At 35.2% G+C, this 18,024-nt stretch overlaps 2 protein-coding genes across 2 annotated transcripts; one reads left to right on the forward strand and one right to left on the reverse strand.

Moving 5' to 3' along the window:
• LOC110920450 (citrate synthase, mitochondrial) lies at window positions 1–8,559 on the reverse strand. Its single transcript, XM_022164671.2, has 19 exons — window positions 8,403–8,559; window positions 8,182–8,251; window positions 7,729–7,791; window positions 6,835–6,876; window positions 6,683–6,748; window positions 6,420–6,485; window positions 6,152–6,265; window positions 5,961–6,024; window positions 5,792–5,874; window positions 5,625–5,674; window positions 5,324–5,530; window positions 5,204–5,246; window positions 3,840–3,926; window positions 3,633–3,734; window positions 2,569–2,676; window positions 2,110–2,160; window positions 1,288–1,361; window positions 819–870; window positions 1–447 (listed from the first exon to the last, which is right to left on the reverse strand). Exons 2-19 carry the CDS (start codon window positions 8,230–8,232, stop codon window positions 355–357), a joined length of 1,416 nt encoding a protein of 471 aa, XP_022020363.1. The 5' UTR covers window positions 8,233–8,251; window positions 8,403–8,559; the 3' UTR covers window positions 1–354.
• Window positions 8,560–11,165: 2,606 nt separating this feature from the next.
• On the forward strand, window positions 11,166–16,645 carry LOC110915092 (GTP 3',8-cyclase, mitochondrial). Its single transcript, XM_022159723.2, has 7 exons — window positions 11,166–11,405; window positions 12,591–13,211; window positions 14,336–14,503; window positions 14,589–14,780; window positions 14,866–14,934; window positions 15,129–15,231; window positions 16,430–16,645. The coding sequence occupies exons 1-6, from the start codon at window positions 11,355–11,357 to the stop codon at window positions 15,210–15,212; spliced, it is 1,185 nt and encodes a 394-aa protein (XP_022015415.1). The 5' UTR covers window positions 11,166–11,354; the 3' UTR covers window positions 15,213–15,231; window positions 16,430–16,645.
• The last annotated feature ends 1,379 nt before the right edge of the window (window positions 16,646–18,024 follow it).

Here is an 18,024-nt window from a genome sequence, read left to right on the forward strand (position 1 = left end):
TTACAACCAAAACATGATTATTTTCATGTTATAATCATCATTGCAATCGGACCAATCAAGACCAAGTAAAATTTTAGGTAACACAAAATATTATTGATCGAACAAACACAAAAATCTGATGTAGACAAAATGTCCAAAGGACAATGGCATTGTCAACTGTCAAGCTACAGGCTTTTTTATACAATCAACAAAACTCATCAGCAAGAACTTGTTCCTCTACTTGATTCAAGCAACCACCCTAACCACCTCAAACACCATCAACCGCCTCTTGCCGCCAGTGGAAAGACCCCATGAAAGGCTGAGCAACCATTATTATTTCCAAAAGACGTAAACTTTTACCACTGACATGCAAAATCAGACAGACTTGTTGCAGTGTTTTTCAAGCCATTCCATTGTAACACTTTTTGGCCTCTCCAGTGGCAACCCAAGGGCTCTGTCCCATATAAGCTGTGTAATCATAAATCACCAAGACAATAAGAATACAAGGTTTTCAAAATTAGACAGCGGTGTAAACGAGCCGAGCCGAGCTCAAGCTCGGATCGTCTCAAGCTTTCTATCCACAGCTCAGGCTTGGCTCGTCAGAGATTATTCAAACTCAAGCTTGGTTTGAGCTATGCTCGTCTATTATCTATTAATTAATTTATTCACATATAGGTATTTTTATGTATATTTATAAATTATATACATGATATATTAAATATTATTTTTATCCTAATTAAATATATAATTACTCTTATTTTGTAATATATATTATTATACTTAATAAAAAATTAAAAACTACTATATCTATATAAATACAAATATAATGCGAGGCAAACCTGAGAGCAGATTCCAATGGCCCGAGATACACCAAAGAGAACCGTGTAATATCTGGCAGTAATAAATAGAAAAAATGAGAATAATAAGAGAAAAAAAATAGAACTTGTTTAGCCACATTCATTTTGTGGTCTTTCCTGCTTTGAAGATAAACGGAGATGTGACACTTGGGACCATATAGTAAGATTCTGAGATGCGTGTCTTAACTTATTTACTTATGATGAGTTTATTCGGGTTACATTTTATCACTAGTGGTTCAAACAGGTAGATTAAAAGAATGCATAAAACGCCTAAAAAAATTATTTAGAGAATTAGATTATTACATAAATATAGCATATGTTAAAAAATGAAATTCTTGACAAAAAGTTATTTGGGTCAAATCGGGCCTGGCCCGTTTCGACACATCGTTTTTCTACCTGTAGTGAGCTTAGAGAAAACTGGAGCAAGCGAATGATAAGACGTTTTGCATACCTTGCTTCAGTTAAACCATAATAATTAAGCAGCACCCCACTGTGAGCATCAACATTTGGCCAAGGGTTTTTCACCTGCAAATATAACTACAGATTTAATTGATGTATTTAAAGCCATAATAAATATTTATCCCATAATGGATAAAATGTATGACATAAATTAGACATTGTTGGTACAAGTCCTTAGTCCTACTATGTGTGCTAAAAGAAGTCAAATCCATTACTTTTGTTTGTGGAAATGACAAAATTCAAATGCTTTTGTACAATACTTTTTTAATTACAAAAAGCTAAAGTATAAAATAAAGTTATATGTGTGTGGTAATGATGAAGTTGTATATCTTTTTTTTCTTTCCTAACCACCTAAATCACTATAACTAAAAAGATGGCGGACCCAAATAATTTCTCTTGATATTTAACTAATAATGCTAGGTGTCACGTCTATTATTTTCCTTTACACGTCACTTAAATTGGTACAGCAGATATGGGATCATGAAAACTTTTTCTTGAATGTTTACTAATGCTAGGTGTCATATTGAACACATTACATCCATGCAACTTTTACGTATATTCTTGTACATAAATCTTTAACAGTGGTTATGATGGCTAACATGCTTTCTGTAGAACTGTTCTTACCTATGCATTCACTATTAGGAGTGGTTTAATACCGCAAACTGAATAATGACTAACTTTAGTTGGTAAAAGCAAAAGTGGATAAAATTGTAAAAATCCGCAAATACATTATTTTTCTTTGTTGTGGAGAAAAGAAAAATAACGAGCAAGCGAGAGTTTGTCATGTAAATAGGAATCAACGTATATGAGTTACCTTTCCGAGTTCTGTTAGTATTGGGGGCACCACATCATATAGCTTTGAAACCTAAAGAAAGTTAAAGAAAAGGGTCAGCTGTATTGGTGGTAATTTCAACCCGTTTCCTTCAAAGTTAGTTTGATTCAGGTCATATATTTTACCCCTAACGGGTCTGTCAGTATAAACTTGGATAAAGATAGAACGGGTCAACTGGGTCGGAACTGAAGCTTATTTATTTTCTTACCTCTTAAGTCACCTTGTTCACAAAAAGCAGATTAGAATATTAATAGTCCTGTTTTCATGATCATATTTAATACGTTAATTACTTGTATAGTCAAACAATAGGGGACATAAAGAAGCTTGCAGGCCAACCCAGTCTGGCCCGTATTAAAAACCAATTGCTCTGACCCGAACCCATTTTGACCTATTACCCAACCCACCCAATTTTCAACATCTAATAATCATCAATGTGCTAACCAGCTGGAACAGAGGATCCTCAGGCAAATGCTTTAACGCAAACTCTCTTTGACACATGTATCTCGGATCCGTTTTTCTCAGAACTCCGTGCCCAAATCCAGGAACAACCTATGTTTTCAAAATAACGGGTGAAGATGAATAATCGATGTTTTCAAGTTGGTTTAAAAATAACTAACAAGTTTCTAATGTAAAGATGCTAGAATAAGCCATAAAGTAAATACTAGGGGGGGGGGGGGGGGGGGGGGGGGGTTATCTTTAAGAATATAGAACAAGCAACATTGATGTTTTTAGGGTAAATTACACTTTTCGTCTTTTATGTTTATACCAAATTGCAATGGATGCCCTTTAACTTTTGAAATTACAAGAATCATCCTTTACGTTTTAAGAACCTTGCAAGGTTAAATCTAGTCATGTGAGCACCACATGAGGGCAAATTTGTCTTTTACCAACTTATTTAAGAAAATATTTCAATATAGAACAAGCAACATTGATGTTTTTAGGGTAAATTACACTTTTCGTCCTTTATGTTTATACCAAATTGCAATGGATGCCCTTTAACTTTTAAAATTACAAGAATCATCCTTTACGTTTTAAGAACCTTGCAAGGTTAAATCTAGTCATGTGAGCACCACATGAGGGCAAATTTGTCTTTTACCAATTTATTTAAGAAAAAATTTCAATATAGTTTTTTATTGTTTTTTAATTCGTAGGGGTAATTTTGTCATTTTACATGGACTTAACAGAGAAAACTAACTGTCATCCAATCTAGGGACTATCCAAGTAACAATCGAGCAAACCACAGGAACATGAATGTAATTTTTTACTGTGAGGACTAAAGGTGTTACTTTAACAAACCACAGGGACTATGCGTGCAATTTACTCAAATTTCTAATGTTAAGATTCTAAAATAAGACATAAAGTAAATACTATGGGGGTAACTATCTTTGATAATATAGAACAAGCAACATTGATGTTTTCATTTGTCCCATGAAAACCGCAATATTTACTTTGACATGTATATTGATACATGCGTTCCACTAGAAATCCGAAACACACTTTTTTACCTTCCCGCTATTGAGGGTTTTCCAGACGTAATCTTTCAACTGATCTTTGCTTATGTTCTCTCCACATTCATTTACCACAGACTTTATCCAAAGCAGAACTTCCTGCACCGCAAAACATTTCTTTTAATGAACAAACGAAAAATAAAAGAATATACAAAAATCTTACTAATTTTTTAAGAAAAATAACGAAAACTAAATTACGGGTACCTGATTAGCCAAACCATGGAGGGGTCCCGCTAGACCATTTAATGCCGCAGCAAACGAGAGGTATGGATCCGATAGGGCACTAGCAACCTGAAATAATTATTAATATCAGTAAGTTTAAATACATATACACCATAAAAATTTGACAAAATAAAATGATAGATTTTTAAAATGGCCATGAACACTAGACCACATAATCGATGATAGGAAATAGGAATTATACTTCTAACTAGTGGGTTACCACCGGCGCTCCACGGCAGATCCGAAACATAGATAAAATTAAGCAAATCGTGAACATGACGATAAAAAAACCACGTGGTGACGGTATATTCGAAAGTCACGGAAAAGTTACGTTGTTGTATACGAAAGCCAAGTTATTCGAACAACTTTTACAGCAAAATGTATATAAAGATAAACACAACAGCCGCGCATTACAGCAGGTTGGTTTACACATAGATAAAAAAACACGTTGCCATGGTGTGTTTAGAGATGAGCACCCGGCGGTTTAAAAAAGCGAACAGTTTAAAGTTTAGGGGTCGTAGTGTAAATCGGTTAAAGAAAAAGAGAAAAATCAACTAACTAAAATGTACGGGGTGTGACTGTGAACAAAAATTAAACTAAGGTTTAGGCGGGGAAAATAAACCAACTAAATTGCAAGGGGTGTATACAAAAATTAAACTAAAGTGAAAAGGCTAAAGTTAAATTTATTAAAGTTGAAGGGGTGTAAATGAAACTTTTACTAGACAAAAACACTAAAAGACAATTAAACAATTACTGTGCCTTCAAATATTGTTTTATACATAGTTGTTAAAAGCCATCGCCTCTTGCGCCTAGGCCCATTTTCCAGGCGAGGCGAGGCAATTGCGCCTTAAGTCAAGGCAATTGCACTTTAATTCTCCAGGTGATGGTTCCAGAACAAATTCCGGTGAGATTCTAGATTCCGGAAAGTTTCCGACCAAATTTTCTAAATTCCGGCAAGATTCCATCTAGATTTCTACTTTTATCTAACGGAAACTACTTTTCTACACTAATATTTTACAACTTTTGGTATTAAATAAATGATATTAAATGTTATATAATAGCTTTAGTTTATTTTATTTGAAGAAAAGTGTTATTTTTCTAATACATAAAATATTTTTTACTTTTTCCGTTGTGCGCTTTTATTTTCTCAAGCCCTCGCTTTTCTTGAGCCTTGCGCCAAGGCCCCAAGCGAGGTCTATGCGCCTTGAGCGCGCCTAGCGCCTTTAATAACTATGGTTATATACTTATATATAATAATAATAATAATAATAATAATAATAATAATAATAATAATAATAATAATAATAAAATAATAATAATATTTTTTTTCTTATATAAACACTTACAAGATGACCTGTATGAGCACTGACATTTCCACCTTCGTGGTCACTGCAACAAATTATACATTCAAAAACATAAAACATTGTGTTCATAAATCACGATCTATGTGTAGAAATATACAATACCTATGGATAGTGACATAAAGCCTCATAAGCTCTTGCATTTCAGGACTTTCAAATCCAAGCATGTGAGCAAAATTCCCACCATAATCTAGTGAGTTATTTGCAGGTATAATTTCTCCATTTTTATAGATCCTACGGTAAACGTATGCAGCGACAGCTGGCACTTGTGCGATCAATGAAAGAGAATCTTCAAATGTTGGCTCCCAATATCTTCAAACATAATAATAAGCATACATATCATGTTTTCATAAGATAATAAAAGATTACTTGTTTATAACAAATATAAAAATCAGAAAATACGTACTTGGATTTATGAATTCCATTCTCATATGCTTTTGAAAATTCACTTTGTACCTGTGATAAAAAGGACTCACGCTATTGAATTCTGACATTAAACGACTAAATGGGAAAACATAACCCAAATTGACCCATTAAAAGGGAAACGGGTCGAACGACCACAAGTATAATTACCTGTAGAGCCATAACACCAGTTGTAAACTGAGTCATTGGATGAGCTGTTATAGGTAATGCATCAATAGCTTTATACACATGATCTACAACAATGAACACAATTCATCGATGAATAAAAATGTTCCCCGTATATAATTATTTAAACGGAAATTTATTTATATTATGAGACCTGGGATAGTGGCGCGACTGCGTAATTCTGAGGATAAAGCATCCACTTGTTCTTTAGAGGGCACCTTTATGAAGGAAAATAAGAAAACAAAAACAAGGTCAACACAGAAATAACATTGACCAGTTATATCAAATGCCATAATAAACAAATAAAATTAAAAAACAACAAAACTAGGCACATTTACAGGTTACCTTTCCGGTCAACAGAAGCCAAAGAAGACCCTCAGGTAACGGCTCTCCACCAGGCTTTACAGCTGGCAGTACCTTCTGGCATTCGGGTATAGAGAGACCCCGGAAGCGAATTCCCTGTATAATGAAAACAAAAGGATCACTTTCAATATAAATTCACCAACTACTTTTCTTGTGTGGTATACACGTGTGAATATTAATAACTAGTCATAGCTCCTAATGCATATTAATACATAAAGAGATTATATTAACAGGTGGCAAGAATATATACCTCATCTGGGTCAAGTAAGGATGTTTCCCATAGCAGACCCGTCATTCCTCTCATCCCACCAAGTACCTTGAGAATTTATAAAACACGACATTAGATTTAAAGAAATGAAAATGATTTACAGTAAAAAACAACTTTTACTCGTGAAAAGTAAATATATGTGTATGCATAGCTTGCTAGAAGCCTAGAACTGTAAACTGTAAACCTGAAAATTAGATGGTAAAACCTAAAGGTAATAATCTACTCAAAGAGAGGCATAGATTTACCATATCAACAGTAATGTTACCCAGTTGCACTTTTCCATATTCTGATTTGATCTTTTTCAGGCGTTCCTGCAAGATAAATGAATGATTAATAATTGTGCAACATGCCTAACTTTTTATTGCTACAAGGGAAACAACAATGTTAAGAAATGCACCTGCTGTTCTGGAATTAATTCCTTAAGGTGTGACCGGATATCCTACATGAAAGAAAGATAAATAATCACATATTCAATATCATGTGTATAGATGGATATAAAGTTTTTATAAACAGTTATATACACCCACACACAATATGGTGTAAGTGTAACTAACTAATTTGCAGGTTGTCGATAAGTACTCATTTCCTTGTGCTAGTAAGCTCACAATCCAAGTTTACATTATCACCCATTAGCAAAAAAAACTAATCATATATGTAACTTCAAATTCGTTTCAAAACTTTTTCTTGTTTGTGGCCTTTTAGACACTCGGTAAATAGTGAAAAATTGTCATAAAACAAAATGGCAAATCAAAGTTGGTCTTTCTTTGACACAGGGAGTATCAAATTAGACAATGTAACCACCAATTTAAATAGTCAACAGTCAAATTGGCAAAATCATAAGACCACCCGTAGTGGGGGGTTTTTGGGCTTTTTTTTCCCCAAAAAACGCCCCACAACGCCATTCAACCGCCCCCCTGGGCGTTTTTCACCAAAAAAATGCAAGAGGCGTCCTTTTTTCCACGCCGAAGTTCTAATTCTTTGGCCAATGACCGTGCATCCCTTTTTGTTTGGCCAATATCAATTTTATGATGGTTTTTTTTATTTGAATTCTATTACACCCCTTTTAACATAATGCCCCACAATGCCCACATCCCCACGACACCCATTTTAGAAAAACGCTTCCATAATGCCCCCATTGTTGATGGACTGCTACATGGCGCAAAACGCCCAAGGGCGGGGGCATTATTTGTGTCTTCCACTACACATGGTCTAACAAACAACTTGAAAAACTTCACACATAAATTCATATTGATTTTTAACGTAAAGCAAAATATAGAACACAGAAACTCACAAGGTCAGAGGAGGCCTGGACTTGAAGCCATCTTACCGAATTGCTCAGACTACCCTGTTGAACCTGTAAAACAACACAACAACTACGCGTTCGAAAGAGTCTCAAAAAATAAAGACAAACCTAATCAAGTTAAGAGACACCAGGATTCACCAATCGTTTATTGCTGCTTGCAAGTAATAATTCATGTATTAACCTTATAAGTAATTATGATTTATCTGTTCATTTTAATCCAAACGCAACATTGTTCATATCTGAAAAAACTACCCTCCTAATTTCCATATTATAACTGAAATTTCACTTCAAAACATCAAATGCCCAAAACAATTTTAACATTTCCAGGAAAATCAGATTTCACAATTGCACTACCAGTAAAGTAGATTCAAAATCCAAATAAAATTGTATCCAGTGATTATTGTGTTGTGATTATGGCTAATGAATAAGTCAACAACTTACAGCACGATTTCTTAGCTTAGAAAGCAGTGAAACACTCCTGTAAAACACCATCGTTGAAGATCAGACCTCACTGCATAATTTGCAAACATAATTTCGTCAAATAGGAGAAATATAAAGATCTAACAATTCAAATCATACAAATACAAATCGATTTTCATGGCGTTGGTCTAACAAATCACAAAAAAAAGAGCGGAAAGAGTGGAGACAGATTGAAAGCGTACCTTTCTTTAATTTTGAAAGATCAAAGAGGTGGAAGCTGCGAAATTACGCTATAAAATGACAGAAGAAGAAAAAGTGGAGGGAATATTTTAGGAGGAAATTGGGGAAGAAGGTGTTATTGAAAGATTAAGGCCCTAATTCAACTGCTTTATACACATTTAGGTAGTGTTTGGTATGAAGGAATAAGAGATGGAATGGAATGGATGATTACGAGGTAATGAAGAAAAGGGTGTTTGGTTGGTCAATGGAATGGAATCACCCATTCCAAAATGCATTCCATTCTCTCAAAATCATTCATTCCAACCCCCATGTTTTTTTTCCATTCCATCCCCTCTTGCACCATTCATCAACAACACCACAACCCACCACCACCACCACAACCCACCACCACCACCCACCACCGACGCCATCGCCGCCACCCGCCACCACCTCACCCCGACAGCCACCGCCGCCGCCGCCCACCACCATCGTCGACGCCACCACCACCACCGCCACCACCAACCGTCGCCGCCGCCACCTCTGCTGCCACGCACCACCAACGATCACCTTGCCACCACCACCACTCATCGTCGCCACCGCACCGCCACTCGCCGCCACCACCACCACCCATCGCCGCCGCCGACACCCACCACCGCCACCTATAACCACCCACAATCACTACCACCGACCACCACCACCACCACCACTCACCGCTGATTTTATTACTCCGTTTTTCTTGTCTACCGAACAATACACAATAATAACTCATTCCATTCACACATGGTAACCAAACAAGACATGGAATGGTAATGATCCATTGCATTCCCTCGTCCATTCCATTACCTCATCCATTCCATTCCTTCGTCCATATTAGATTTGATTTTTTCATGTTTATGATATAGAAAAAAATTATAAAAAAAAAAAAAAACTAGGTTAGGTTGTGTTAGTTTCAACTCGTGACGTTAAATTGTGTAACCTAAATATCAATCGTTTAACTCAGTTATATAAACATGCCAAACATATTGGCGGATAATAATCAAGTTGTAAATAAGTTTTTATAATAACCTAGGGATGACAAATTCCGTGTATGTTCAGAGTTTCGAATGCAGACCGAACATATACGATACGATATCGATTTGATTTTATATCAATTTTGGTATCGGTGCAATGCACTAGGTTACTTGTTCGTGGCTTATAACGATACCTTACCATACCAATACCAGCCGAACGTATACAATTTTGGTTTTAACTAGATTTTGGTATAGGTACTATTCAGTACGTTACTGGTTCAATAAGGTATCGATACTGATCTTATCTCTATTACTAACATGTTTAATTAAATGAGTTAAACAACTAAACCCAAACATCACTCGGATAAGGCTATGCGTACTGAACCGTTAACGTGATACCCTTGCTACCTCACCCCAACACAACGCCATACACTAAAGCAAGCAAAGCAAAGGGGCGTCGGCAAGAAATACTCTCCATGGGTATAACGAGCATGAATATAGATTTGAAAGGGTATCCACACCTCTTACAAATCATTACACACATTGTTATTATTTAATTATTTTTTTAGTTAAACCAATAGCCTTATAAAATGATAGTTTAGTTAAAGACTTACTGTCTGTATGATAGTAGCGTGACACTTGTAGTTGTTTTGACACTTTTTAGTTAACCCACAGTGTGTTTTAACACTTTTTAATTAACCTATAACTAGAATTACGACCCGCCGCAATGCGGCGGGGATTCTTTAGTTATAACGAAGTCGATTTAGGACCTGCACATTATGTTGAACCTGTGAAATGGGAAAAAATAGACGATGTAAAAACGTTCACCCACACACACACGTTGCGTCGTGTTAACTCGCAAAATTTAGAACGAAACGTAAAAACGTTAAACCAAAGACGCATGTTGCGATGTGTTAAGTCATAAAATTTAGAACGAAGCATAAAGCGAAAAATTTGCGTAAAATGAAAACTATAAAGGACCAAAGTTGAAAGTAAAAAAAGTTGTGAGGATAGATTGTAAAGATAAAAAAGTTTAGGGTTAAAAGTAAAAAAAAACAAATAGTTTTGGGTTAAAGTAATTTATGAAATACTTTTGGGTGAAAAGAAAAAAAAAATTATTTTTTTGAAAAACCCCGCCAAGGTTACAACAACCATATGCATAACCATTTTTCTTTGAAAAAACCCTCAAAGCCAAGATTACAACACTTTGCGAAAGATTAAAAGTATAAGGGACCAAAGTTGCAACAGTTGAAAAGCTTTGAGGTAAAAGTTAAAAAAATCAAAGTGGGTAAATCGTAAAAGATGGGAACTTTTGAATTAGAAGTGAAAAATCAAATTAATCAAAGGGGTTAAATTAACAAAGATTAAAACTTTAAACTTAAATTGTCGAAGATTAAAACTTTAGGGTTAAAAATGAAAATTCATTTTTTTTTTGAAACACTCCCAAAGCTAAAAGTACAACTAACTTATGCATACTTATGTTGCTTATTTATAGGGTTTAATCAAATTAATCAAAGGAGTTAAATTAACAAAGATTAAAACTTTAAACTTAAATTGTCGAAGATTAAAACTTTAGGGTTAAAAATGAAAATTCATTTTTTTTTGAAACACTCCCAAAACTAAAAGTACAACTAACTTATGCATACTTATGTTGCTTAATTATAGGGTTTTAATTTAATTTAATTTTAATTTATAGGGTTTTAATGTGTAGTTTAACGAAACCTGGCCCACCAATGAAGTGGCTATTGAGTTAGTCAGAATGTCCTTTGTAATAGCACACATGTCATATCTAACTTCTAAAATCGGAAGATGCCCTTTGGGGCACTGACAAGCTCTCTAGCTCTATATTTTATACCAAAATCGTTTCATACCACCGCCGTAAACGCCAAAAATTCTATCTTTCACTTGTTTCTCCCAAATATCTAGGGTTCATAATTCAACTTTCGTCTTCATCGTTAGCACACCATGCGCCCCTATTTATCCGACTGGCATCTCGCCTTCAGAAGATTTAGCTCGGTTCGTATTGTTCTAATTACTCGTTTAATCGTTTTTGATTTGATGTTTATCGTTTTCAATTATGATTTGTTTACGCTGATTGCTATTTATTACCAAGTGTAAGGATCACTGAGATCGTTTATTAATTATTCTCTTTAGGATTTAGAATTCAACGATTTTGTACAATTTGTGTGAGTGAATCTGCATGCAGTTTGTTCAGAAACATTCAAATTAAGCTTGCTTAGTTAGCATCTAGTTATATACAATTAAGAGAAAAGGTTACCAGTTTAATTCAGTGGTCAATCAAACCCTTAGCGAAATTTTTCAAGTATATCTGGTGATCTTATCTGGCTTAAGGAAGGAATTTATGATTATGATTGAACTGTTAGGATTGGATTGCAAACATACGCACAAGGAAACTGCAAAAAAAAAAAGTAAAAAGGATTTATGTGGTGCGGTCTAAGCTGACGTACGCCTGTGGGCGGCAACCAGGATATAATATTATTGCTCTCATGATGAGAGATTACAAGTAATAAATTATACCTGGTTGTAGCCCGTGTGGGCGTAGGTCGGATTAGACTGAACAACATAAATCCTCTTGGTTTTTACTTTTCTGCTGTTTGTTTGTGTGTGTGTTTGCATTCTGATTCTAACAAGAGGTATTAGAGCAACGGCTTGTTACGCATGGGAAACAATCGAGAGAAGAGAGTTGCAATACCAGAATACCTAACATGAACATTGGTAAATTGGCCAAAGATTCATAGGCGAGTTTTTGTGTTTTTTTTTTTTGGAATATATGTGGCTGTTTTCCATATCCAAATTATTTATAGGATGGTTTAAGTTTAAGTTTCAATGATTCACGGGCATAAATTTCTGTTTTCTACTTTTCGGTAGCTTAATCTGAATTCTAGTTCAAATACTACATAGGTACAGAAATTTGTGACACTTGATGTAAAACGTACCGTTATAATTCACTGTTGTTGCTGATTATTATAAGTCAAATAAATTTATGAAAATTTAGAAAGTGAGATGGAGAGTCAGAAGTGCTAGATGATCTGCCACATGCACCTATAAAACATGATTTAATTATATTAGGAGATACATACACAGTTTTTGTAATCTTTGTCTTTACCTTGTTGCTATGATAGAAAGCTGTAGATCATTTCTGAGAAAGTGTAATTGACTATTTTACATTTGAAAAAACAGGTCAAATCTAAACTGAAATCCCATTTCCAATTTGGAATTTATCAAAGCCAGCTTCTGACTATTAATCCCGCAGAAGATTCATGGTCAAAGAGGTATGCAACTATGCCCGAAAAAATCCAAGACGATGCAGTAAAAGACGATCCCATTTCCAATATGTTGGTTGACTCATTCGGAAGATTACACACTTATCTAAGAATATCCTTAACTGAACGGTGCAATTTACGATGCCAATATTGTATGCCAGCAGAAGGTGTCGAGCTGACCCCTAGCCCCTTAGTTATGTCACAAAGTGAAATTATACGCGTAGCAAACTTATTTGTAAGTTCTGGAGTGAATAAAATTCGGTTGACTGGTGGAGAGCCTAGTATTAGGAAGGATATTGAAGAGATATGTTCACAACTGTCTAATTTGAAAGGGCTAAAAACACTTGCGATGACTACAAACGGGCTTGCTTTAGCAAGAAAGCTTCCGAAGTTGAAAGATTGTGGACTTAATTTGCTTAATATCAGCTTAGACACGCTTGTTCCTGCAAAATTTGAATTCATGACTAGACGTAAAGGTCATGAAAGGGTAATAGAGTCTATCTACAGAGCAGTTGATTTAGGATACAACCCTGTGAAGGTAATTATCTTTTCCTATTTGAATTCATGACTAGGTCTGGTGGGTTGTGTAACGGGTCAAAATGGGTGTTTTTTTGTATGGGTCGCTACGGGGCGGGTTGGGTAGTCCTGCCACTTTATGTTTTAACCTTTATAATCAATCAGTTTGTTAAATATGATTATATTTATATTCTTCAACAATTATCTAGTTTTTAGATATAAATAATTTAGGAGGCTTTACACACTTAATTCACTTGGGACGACTTTCAAGTTTCAATAAGCTTAACTAGGGCTGTGAACGAATCGAACGAACACGAACAAGGCGTTCGAACACAAACAAGGCCTTGTTTGTGTTCGTTCATTAAGGAATGGACATGTTCATGAACGCTTACCGAACGAGATTTCTTGTCCGTGTTCGTTCATTAAGGCAATGAACATGTTCATGAACACTTACCGAACACAAACGAACACAAACAAATGTTCATGAACATAAATGAACACAAACGAACTTTATATATTCGTTTAAAAAAATCTGCATTTTTCATTAGAAGGATTACGAAGAATCAACCTAAAATAAACAAGTACTTAACATAACTATCCGAACATGATTGACATAGTTATGATAGACATAATTTAAAACAAAAGCTAATAAGTTTGTCAAGCTTTAGCACAAACTGATATTGAAATGGTCAAATGAGGGATGTTGGCAGAGGTGTATAGTATAACTATGGTTTCAAATTTTTAAAAACTAAAACCAATAAAATAAAAACATAACATAAAAAACCCTTTAAATTAACGAACACAAATGAACATAAATGAACACATTACCGGACGTTCACAAACATAAACGAACGAACTCAACCCCTGTTCATGTTCGTTTGTTTAACTTATCGAACGAAATTTCTTGTTCGTGTTTGTTCATTTATTAAACGAATGAACATAAACGAACTTCCCGCCGAACAGTTCACGAACTGTTCGCTGAACGTTCAGTTCGTTTACAGCCTTATGCTTGACTAGTTATATTTATAGCAAATTTTATTACCTGGCTGCCCCGTTAAGAGATAAACATACCATTGACTCATTAGTAGTTTTTGCTATAGAATAACTTTTTTATGCATGTCTAACATACCCTCTCCCCTTTTTCAGGTTAACTGTGTTGTGATGCGTGGATTCAATGATGATGAAATTTGCGAGTTTGTAGAGTTAACAAAGAATAAACCAATTAATGTACGTTTTATCGAGTTCATGCCGTTTGATGGTAACGTTTGGAACGTGAAGAAACTTGTATCCTATGCTGAGATGCTGGACATAGTGGTAAGGTACAACTCTAGCAGATAATCCCACTATTTTCGTTTTTCTTTTTCTTATAATTTCCAGTCACTGATCACCGGTGAAACAGGGTAAACGGTTTACGGGGCTTCAAAGGATAAAAGATCACCCAACAGAGACTGCCAAAAATTTTACTATAGATGGGCATCAGGGCACGGTTTCGTTTATCACATCAATGACAAATCACTTTTGCAGTGGTTGCAACAGATTGCGACTTTTAGCTGATGGAAACCTTAAAGTATGCCTGTTTGGTCCATCAGAGGTACATTAGCTTTGATGCAATTTCTTTGATATTTATGAAACGTATTGTATTAGCTCTTATACAATTTGTTTTAACGCTTTTCCAGGTTAGTTTAAGGGATCCTATTCGAAATGGTGCTGATGATAATGAACTGCGACAAATTATTTCGGCGGCGGTATGTGTATTATCTTCCATGCACTATATCTAACGTATTCACATGTATAAAAGAATTTGTTTTTTATGATAGGATACACCAATTTTCTTGGTGGTGTACATAATTGGGTTTTTTTTTTTTTTTACTTTAATAATTCATGTTTACTTTTTGTGACTGGATTACAATCAATTCAAAATTGTGGCTGTTTGTTTCAGGTCAAAAGAAAGAAGGCTTCTCATGCTGGAATGTTTGATATCGCTAAGACACCAAATAGACCAATGATACATATTGGTGGTTGACTTCCCTTTTCGCTTTCCTGTAAGTTTTATTTTTTAATTTCAAACAACTAGTATATTTTCCAGAGTTTTTTTTAATTATTCATGAAAGTTTGCATAGCAAGATAAAGTTAAGAGTTAACTGCCATTTGCATCCCTGTGTTTGTCCAATTATGCCAGTTCAGGCCAAATTTCAAATTTATATCATTCCCGTCCCTGGCATTCTTGAAACTTCCAGTTCCGTCCAAAACTTAATGTCTATCAAAACCTGCCGTTTAATGAAGGGTGAAAACTGAAAACGTCTTTTTCTTTTTTTACATCATTTTCCTTTTTTAATTTCCATTTAATAGGATTTAAAAAAGGGAAATCATAAAAAGGAAAATGACGGTTTTACCCTTCATTAAACGGTAGGTTTTAACAGACATTAAGTTTTTGGACGGAACTGGCATGTTTTAAGAATGTCAGGGTCGGAAATGGTACAAATTTGAAATTTGGCATGGACTGTAGCATAATTGGACAAACCACAGGGACGTAAATGGCAGTTAATTATCTGGCATGAACTAAATAAGTTTGACCTGTATTGACTATGAATGGCGTATTCCAGTTCCAGCTGTATTTTATCTAACAAGGTAAAACTAAAAGCAGCTTAAATGGAAATAGGTTGATTAAGTTCGATGAAAAACTCTCAAAAGTGTATTTTTGATGCCTCCCGTAATCATTTTATTAAAAAAAAATAGATACTTTTGAAATGGTATAGCTTTTGTAAATATATTTGACAGGCTAATTATATATAACAGTGTGTACAAAAATATGATTTAGGTCGACTTGATTTGTACAAAAGATCTTTGTTTGACACATTCCCAATTTTGCAACTCTACTTTGCTTACATTTTATCCCTAAATAAGTTCTAGGGAAACTCTTGATCCAGCAGTGAAGTGCCCCAAATCTAGCAAAGTGTGCTATGGTGACATGTAACTGGTGCATTGAAAATTGTACATTGTACTGGATTTGTTCGTTTACATTACTGCAAAGTAGAAACATAGTTTGACTTATCTGAAATACCTTCCAAGTTAAGAAGAAAGGAATTATGCTATGCAAGCCAAAAACAATGTTATATGCGTGTAAATATAAAAAAATGAGTCTGGATTAAAGCATTGCTAGAGAAAGGAAATACTGTGGTCACTTTATGCACTAAAACTTAGGATCACGAGTATAATGAAATATCGATTACTTGTTTTCAGGTTCTTCAGAGTGCTTCAAGCTTCACAGACTTACATACGCAGTATAGAGCCGCATAAATATACTAGAAAGTCAGTCAGGCAGGGCTGGGCTTCGGTATTATAATTTTGAAAGTGTATGGATAAGCAATTGTTCATCGTATCCAATAATAGTCGTGTCTGTATTGATATATAACTACCTAAAATGCGTGTTTATGATTCCGGTGTTTTTTTTTGCAATTAATTAGGCGTCAGGGGTAAGGGCATAACATTGTGGCTCTTTTTACACAAAGTGTATGATGCCAAATGTGCTATTGTGTGTCTGTGTCTGAGTTGGCCTATATGCTTGTAGGATGCAAACTGAGTTGGCCTATATCCAGTCTATTAACAGCAGTGAAGGCACAATCTCATGGAGCACACATTAGGAGAATATCAACCGGCCCATCATCATCCAGTCACCGAGAGACGAGAGGTGCACAAAACACCGGGTATTAAACCCTACCCGAAATTGGGTATTAAAAAAAGCAGTTCCTCCGCACCCAGTTTCATACCCAACCCTGTGCGTTGGTTATTTATCAAACCTATGGTTCGATTGTACCTGATCCGATCAAAACCCGAAAAAAAACTTAGAACCGGAATCGAAAAAACCCGATCACTTTTTCTACATAACCCGGTTCCATACTCAAACTGGTTATTGCAATAGCTGGTTTTTGACCCTCTTGACCATACCTGGAACCGGTTTTTTCAAAACCCGATTTCCGCAACTCTACCTGCATCAGAGTTTAATCTTGAGGATTTAGTCATTTAGATCCGAGTTAATCCCATCTTACCTATATGAGTACATGATTGATTGTATAGTTGGTACAAAACACAAGGGTACAATACGGGAAATATAAGCATCATACTAGCCTATCAATTTAGGATCATTGTAACTTGATAATTCAATAAAACTAGTCATTGCTATATACTTGAGGTTTATAATGGTATCAATTCAAGTGAAAACACGAACCATACTCATACCAATTTACGGCCAAATAAGCCCCCCCCCCCCCCCCCACCACCACCACCACCACCACACACACACAATTCGTTCACTAAAGGCTATGTTAAGAAATTCATAACCATCATTGACCAACTTGGACCATTGTTGTAGATCTGGGAAACTTGGAAGTTGAAAATGTTAACAGCCTAAGTGTCTTCATCGCCAAACTGCAACTGTTGCAATGACAAAAACTGTTATTACATAACAACAGTTGCATGTCACAAAATATGTATTTTATTTCCAAAATAAACCTCTATATTTACTTTTAACTTGGCCAACCTATTATAATAATTGGAGTTACAACCATTTTAATATCTTACACTACAAAAAAAACAATTGAAAAGTGGAAGAGGGGGGGGGGGGGATGTCACACCCCCAAAATCCACCTGCGGAGTATCACCGCTTGGGAGCGTGTCATGACCAGGATCAAGCCACCAATCATATTGAACACACAATTAATAAGTAAAAGTAATGTCATTCAAACCAACCAATATGATAGGTGTTCAAAACCTAAGCATAATATCACTGTTTTGCGGAAGCGTATAAATAAAAGCCCAACATAAATAATGTATGAAAT

The sequence above is a fragment of the Helianthus annuus genome, chromosome 16 (assembly GCF_002127325.2).
Source record: "Helianthus annuus cultivar XRQ/B chromosome 16, HanXRQr2.0-SUNRISE, whole genome shotgun sequence".
In the NCBI taxonomy this organism is placed as follows: Eukaryota; Viridiplantae; Streptophyta; class Magnoliopsida; order Asterales; family Asteraceae; genus Helianthus; species Helianthus annuus.

Bases quoted from the DNA above. Each gene is read 5' to 3' on its own strand.
- LOC110920450 (XM_022164671.2), bottom strand. From the start codon at position 8,232: ATGGTGTTTTACAGGAGTGTTTCACTGCTTTCTAAGCTAAGAAATCGT. The intron at 3,927-5,203 runs GTAAGTGTTTAT...TAATTATTTCAG, and splicing joins GTGCTCATACAGGTCATCTT to GTTGCTAGTGCCCTATCGGA. The intron at 2,161-2,568 runs GTTAGCACATTG...AACTTTCTTTAG, and splicing joins AGGATCCTCTGTTCCAGCTG to GTTTCAAAGCTATATGATGT.
- LOC110915092 (XM_022159723.2), top strand. From the start codon at position 11,355: ATGCGCCCCTATTTATCCGACTGGCATCTCGCCTTCAGAAGATTTAGC. The intron at 13,212-14,335 runs GTAATTATCTTT...CCCCTTTTTCAG, and splicing joins TAGGATACAACCCTGTGAAG to GTTAACTGTGTTGTGATGCG. The intron at 14,504-14,588 runs GTAAGGTACAAC...CCGGTGAAACAG, and splicing joins CTGAGATGCTGGACATAGTG to GGTAAACGGTTTACGGGGCT.